This window comes from Bradysia coprophila (assembly GCF_014529535.1).
Source record: "Bradysia coprophila strain Holo2 chromosome X unlocalized genomic scaffold, BU_Bcop_v1 contig_26, whole genome shotgun sequence".
Taxonomy (NCBI): Eukaryota; Metazoa; Arthropoda; class Insecta; order Diptera; family Sciaridae; genus Bradysia; species Bradysia coprophila.
This window is the reverse complement of record NW_023503313.1, coordinates 4,317,444-4,324,289: the sequence shown is the minus strand read 5'-3', so window position 1 is coordinate 4,324,289 and position 6,846 is coordinate 4,317,444. Positions and strand designations below refer to the sequence as shown.

Genomic DNA, 6,846 nt, shown 5'->3' with positions numbered 1-6,846 from the left:
TTGCATTCGTAAAATTTCGCCACGACTGAACCAAACGATATCTCCCGTTCAACAGGTACTATAGTTTACAGTATACTTACGCCCTACGTCACTCTTTTTAAGAACTTTTCGTTTCTTTTTTTAGCTCCGTTTTTGTTTTTTTTAAATCTCCAAACGTAATTTTATTATCGAAAGTATTTTTATCTCCATTCCTGGCGCTTTATCTCTATTTCCAATCCTATCCCGAATTTAGTTGATAGCTCGAGATTGAAGCATTTCTAGCAGCTGAAATATTGCACGAATGTCAGGTGCTAAAAGACCTATCATACAAGTGCTGCAATTCCAGACTGCTATCTAATGATCCCCAGAAACAAGAGAAAATTTTGTTTGATGACTTGGACCTCCAACAAAAAAGGCCCAAATTATCTTTTAGCAATATCATAATCTAACAAGACTAGGTGCACCCTAAACGATGAGACATTGGTTTCACCAAATATTTAACTGATATAAACCCTTCGAGTATTTCTTTAGTAAGTAACTTTCACGAGCACGGTGTACAGTGTATCAAGGGCTGAGTAACTGGTTTAAACCGAACGAATACTGCTGGTATCATCTATTTTTAGAACAAAAGAAGTTAGAATTTTGATACTTCGTAATGATTGGGATTAAGGTATGTCACATCTCTGCTACCAACGTTGCTCATCTTAAAGAACTATTTGTAATCATTATCCATAGCCAAAGTTCTTCAAAAGTAATAATTTATTAAGCTCTAACAACTGTCTCCAGCTAATAGATAGGAATTTCTGGATATTTACAACATCTATTGAACACAGCAGGCGTGATGTGATGGCATTTCAGAAGCATTTTCCGACTCCTCTTTCTCAATGTGAGCCTTTAGTTGTTCCGCCTCTCGCATCCATTTGTTGGTCATCGCATGAAGCATTTCCCGTCGGGTACCGGGCGGCTCTTGTTGAATAAGTGGAATTAATATGCTCAGTGATCCGGTCAGGTTTTCGAGCGCTAATCGATAGTTCTTCTCAAACGCGTACAATTCTCCTTGACGGCCGATTTCTAAGGCACTTAACAGTGACTGACTTGATGTACACATTTGATCTGGAAGGATTATTATGAGATTAATGAGACATTGAGACAAGAATTAGGTAGCAAATCGTACGCAATTTTATGTATGTGAATGCAGTTAGAGGCTTTTTATTGTCACTGTCCCGCTGCACTGATTGGCCAGCAGTTTCTGAGGACTGAGTTGATCCGGCGACCGGTTTCGTTTGCTCAACAGACGTACTTTGACTGCAGTAATCTTTAATCTCTTCTGCTCGTTGCAGGTACACATTAGCTCGCTCTCGCAATGCAGCTTTTCGCTTCGAATTCGGTTCGTTAAATATGATTTGTAAGAATTCTTGTAAACCTTTGCTGTACCATTGCAATGCTATTGAGTAATTAAGTTTCGAATCCTCCTCCACTGCCTGTCGAAACATGTCAACCGCTCTCTTTAATTTCTAAAACAAGGGAGTTTTTTATTGCTATGCGATACGCTGAATACGATGGAACTGTAACTTTGTCAGTACTGCGCAATGAAATGTTCAAACTGCTTGTTACACGCGTTTTAAACTTCATTGTCACTGACTAATGGAATCTAGTGGTGAGTTGAGAATTGAGTTTTAAACGATGAAAAATTGTAAAATTTCTTGAAATTAATTCTTCAACCTTGGATGGTAACTAAATTTTCACTTACCTCGTCGTTGTCTTTATATCGCAGGTTCAAAAATTCGTGTTCGAAAAAATTGGTAAAACTAATTCGTTGCTTTGGATCGTGTACTAGGAGTCTGGCCAGTAGATCCTCGCAAGTCGATGTAATTGTTTTCGTTTTTGGTATTTCAATTTTCTTCTTCTTCTGGATCTTGTCCATTAATTCTTCAATTGACTTTGAACTGTACGGTGCAGAGCCGAACAAACATTCATACAAAATGACGCCTATGCTCCACAAATCGGCCGATTGGTCGTAGCAACGATCCAGTAGTATTTCAGGTGCCATGTACAGTGGGGATCCTTTTAACGTACTATTCGATTCGCCCATGTCCAAGTATTGTGCGAAACTGTTTTGGGATGGAGCATATTACTTGAGCAAGCAAAGCAATTTTCGTCTCACTTACCCAAAATCCGCCACTTTAAGCGTCAAGTTAGGACAATATGTCAGTAGTAAATTTTGTGGCTTCAGATCAAAATGACTGACGTTTTGGGAATGCATATACTGGACAGCTTCAGCGAGTTGGCCGAGAAAGAATTTGCAGGTCTTCTCCGGCAGAGTTTTATGTTTCCTTATGTACAGTGATAGATTGCCACCCTCGCAGTATTCCATAATGATAAACACATTTCTGTCAATACAAAAATGAGTTGGACAATGGGAGTGGGAAAATTGTTTGAAAAGAACGTACTGTTCATCATACACAAAATCGAACATGTTGACAATGTACTTGTGATTCAGGCGCTTGAGTAGTTGAATTTCAACCAAAAGATTTTCTTTCGAACTGGATGATAGTGTTTTTCGCTGCACTGTTTTGATGGCCACTATGCGGTCTTTGGTCTGAGAAATCATGAATGGTTAAATTCGATTTTTTATCTTAGGTTTAAATTCTGTTGAGAAAATGACCGTTATCTAGTGAAATATTGACGTTAGGTCAACGATCAAAACAAGAAAAATCCAATGAATTATCGAGAATTATTGGATAATTCTCATCGAAACTCCATGCTCACTGGAATAGGAGTCCTATACCATCGTGAAAATATCATATGTGAGCTTAGGTGCAAATTGTTTTCCTAGCCTATCATATTTAACTACTAAAATAATGTATTTAACGAAAAATTAACGAAAGCAGCGACCAATAAATGATTACATGATTGAAATCAACGTAATTATAACGAAAACAAAAATATAAAATCTGAGAAGCACCACAGAAATTTTTTGTTTGAGATTGGACAACTACCTGTTTATGTCTAGCTCTATAAACAATCGAATAACTACCCGTTCCAATAATCTCCAAGACGGAGTAATCTTTGATTGCTGGTGAGTCATTTATATTGGGAGATGACATTTTGTCACCGAGCCGTAATTTGTTTTTAAACAAAAGAATAGTTAAAATGTTATACACCAAACAAATCGCTGTTATGCTACAGCCCTTCGGATATCATTTCTTATTTTCTGTATTTTTGACATAACACCATCAGACCAAAATGGCAATATGGTCAATAAGTTTACTGGGATATACGGTAATTCGGTGCATAATATTCAAAAGAAATATGCCAGAAAAACAGCTAAAAATATATCACCGAAACGAAAAAAAAAAATTATTTAATTTTCAAACCAAAATTTACATATTGATAAAGTAAAGCTACCAAATACGACCACATAAAACGAGTATACTCTATGACACTAGGTGCTCGTGTTTGGTACTTTTACCCTATGAATACGTAGAAACTGGATAAATTTGTTGTAAAATTGCTATTATGCAATTGAGTGAGCGAATTCGATACTTACGCCGTTACGCCTGTCTGCAATGTCCTATGGACCAGTTTTATTGCATCCAGTGCGAACAGTGCGAAATGGTTAAAGGTCTGTTCCAGGGCCATACGAATTGTCACATTACTGTCGAATTTCATCCGTAGAGACATAATCAATATTTAAATGAAAACAGATCTCTGTGGATGAAATCGTGTTCTATCGCTGGTGCCTTGGTCTCGAGGTCAACATCTCGTTTGGGAAGCCACGTGCTGGGACAAACTGGCTGACAGCCACTTAAGAATATCCCAAAACAAGCAAGACGCACAGCATAATTGGCATCGAACTCCAAACACGCGAAATATTCCGAGCTAAAAGCAAATAACTACATCTTCAATGCTTTCGCTGTAGAGACGCTAGGATGTTGGTCGACCGAGGCCCTTCAGTTAATTACTAAAATCGGTCCGATGCTCAATGACGTAACCGGTGATCGTCGCTCTCACGGCTATCTAATTAACGAATATCGATAGCTATCCAGCGCGCTAATGCATCTTCGATAAGAACTCGGATTGAAAACACGAAATTACAGTATACGTGTATACCGAGATAATTTTTGCATAAGTATGTATGTTTAGTCGAGACGAAGTCGTGGTATACGAATTCACACATATACTGTGACTGAGTGGTTTCAATCCTGTGATGCACACAATTTTACACTCGTCACACCATGAAATGCACAAACAACAAAACCAAATATAATACACACCGTTCAAGGTTGAACTTGAATGTATAGAAGAAGAATGAGAATAAAAACGAAACCGAAAATCCGCGATATAAAGCCGAACGAGTTGATCGTTCGATGTGCATCACACTACTCGTTGATACGGAGAGTAAGCTCTGCCTTCGTATCAAATTTCTCTCTTTGACGAATAGCATAAACAAACTCCACCATTAAGGAAAACATCACCTGGATCCCTAGACCTGTTTGCAAGGTCTGCTGAGAGAGAACTAAAAACGTGTGGTTTCCGATAACTTTTGACGCGTGATATTCAGTGTTTTCATGGTTTATTTATTATATTTACTAAAACAGATTCAAACTGAATGAATTTCAACAATTTTGTGCTAGCACAAATATTTTCAACGTAAACAGTACCAAATCCATGCATCTTTTTTCTCTTTATTCAATTCATTTTAAGATTATATTTGTCTCTTTCGCACTCACACATGGTAAAGGAATAGATTAAGGTTAGCTCGCTTATTATGTGTTTATTACGTAGGTGGAAGCAAGGGTTTTCAGAGGATAAAATGTATCAATGCATGTGTGCGAAGCGAACTTCTAATATTAAAATATCACAGCCCACTGCCTACCGGTGGCGACGTGCTTGACGAACGAATAATACGAGAAAAAATTCCTTACTCTATAGATTTGATATTTTTTGTAAATTCCGTCCTCTATACAAATCACTAGAGGACATGATTTACAAAAAAAAAACAAGGCATCAGAACAGTCGGAGCGTTTGCTGCGACTTAGCCCCGTACGACCCGTAATCCTATTTCGTCCGTAACCATAATACGTCCGTAGCCGTAATACGCCCGGAACCCTAATACGTCTACAACCCTCTAATGCGTCTGTTACCAAAATGCATGGTCAAATTTACTGAAAGTGTTCATTTTTAAAATTGCGCATAGCGCAATTACGAAAGCCCGTACGAAGTACCTCTCAAATAAAACCAACAATTTACGACATTATTTTAGAAACCCAAAATTTTTTGCCAACTTTCCATTGGGTATTCAATTACCTCTCAAATAAAACAAAAATTAGCAAAATCGGATGATATTTACTCGATTTTTGTGCAAAAAACACTTAGGGCCGAGTAGCGGCCTTAAACCAAGGGCCCAAATTTAAATTTTTTTTTGCCACCATTCTATTCGGCATTCAATTATCTCTCAAATGAGATTTACTCGATTTATGTGCAAAAAACACTTAGGGCCGAGTAACGACCTTTGAGCCCTCCCAACAAGCCCACGTTGCATCTTACCCAAAAACAATGTTCAGCAACTTTGTTCTACTCGTCAATACCTTTCATTTGATATATCACAAGCAGCTATTGCGTGCGTATTTCGGTAGATATCGTCGAAAGACTGAAAAACACCTATAGGGCCCTAGCTCTGGAAGGGCCGACCCTACCATGCTCATTTTCGAACTTGACCTTACTTTTGTCGATACCAATCGGGGAAAAAAGAATTTTGAAAAAAGGTTGTGATTTACTCTAGCTAGAGGGGTCACGGACAGACGGACAGACGGACAGACGGACATTTTTTAGCCCCGTACGAAGTACTGGGGGCTTATAAGATTAATATGCCGTTTGTAACACGTCGAATTGGAAGCAGACAGTAAGGGCAAAGCTTTTGGTTATGTTCATAGATGACGAATCCGCAATAAAAAAAATGTCCGTCCGTCCGTCCGTCCGTCCGTCCGTCCGTGACCCCTCTAGCTTGAGCAAATCACAACCTTTTTTCAAAATTCTTTTTTTCCCCGATTAGTATCGACAAAAGTAAGGTCAAGTTCGAAAATGGGCATGGTAGGGTCGGCCCTTCCAGAGCTAGGGCCCTATAGGTGTTTTTCAGTCTTTCGACGATATCTACCGAAATACGCACGTAATAGCTGCTTGTGATATATCAAATGAAAGGTATTGACGAGTAGAACAAAGTTGCTGAACATTGCTTTTGTGTAGGATGCAACGCGAGCTTGTTGGGAGGGCTCAAAGGTCGTTACTCGGCCCTAAGTGTTTTTTCCACATAAATCGAGTAAATCTCATCCGATTTTGCCAGATTTAGTTTTTTATGGAAGGTAATTGAATACCGAAAAGAACGTGGCGAAAAAAGTTTCAAATTTGGGCCCTTGGACTAAGGCCGCTACTCGGCCCTAAGTGTTTTTTGCACATAAATCGAGTAAATCTCATCCGATTTTGCTAGATTTTGTTTCATTTGAGAGATAATTGAATGCCGAATAGAATGATGGCAAAAAATGTTTCAAATTTGGGCCCTTGGACTAAGGCCGCTACTCGGCCCTAAGTGTTTTTTGCACATAAATCGAGTAAATCTCATCCGATTTTGCTAGATTTTGTTTCATTTGAGAGATAGTTGAATGCCGAATAGAATGATGGCAAAAAAAGTTTCAAATTTGGGCCCTTGGACTAAGGCCGCTACTCGGCCCTAAGTGTTTTTTGCACATAAATCGAGTAAATCTCATCCGATTTTGCTAGTTTTTGTTTCATTTGAGAGATAATTGAATGCCGAATAGAATGATGGCAAAAAAAGTTTCAAATTTGCGCCCTTGGACTAAGGCCGCTACT

General features: G+C 38.6%; 1 protein-coding gene across 2 annotated transcripts; it reads right to left on the bottom strand.

Moving 5' to 3' along the window:
• Positions 1–723: 723 nt before the first annotated feature.
• On the bottom strand, positions 724–3,209 carry LOC119069041 (serine/threonine-protein kinase ULK3-like). Of its 2 annotated transcripts, none has more exons than XM_037172910.1 (6): positions 2,979–3,209; positions 2,430–2,578; positions 2,148–2,369; positions 1,730–2,090; positions 1,154–1,493; positions 724–1,092 (listed from the first exon to the last, which is right to left on the bottom strand). In XM_037172910.1, exons 1-6 carry the CDS (start codon positions 3,084–3,086, stop codon positions 800–802), a joined length of 1,473 nt encoding a protein of 490 aa, XP_037028805.1. In that variant the 5' UTR covers positions 3,087–3,209; the 3' UTR covers positions 724–799. The 2 variants fall into 2 exon arrangements, with proteins under 2 accessions (XP_037028805.1, XP_037028807.1); XM_037172912.1 differs by having other exon boundaries at positions 3,017–3,202.
• Between the last annotated feature and the right edge of the window lie 3,637 nt (positions 3,210–6,846).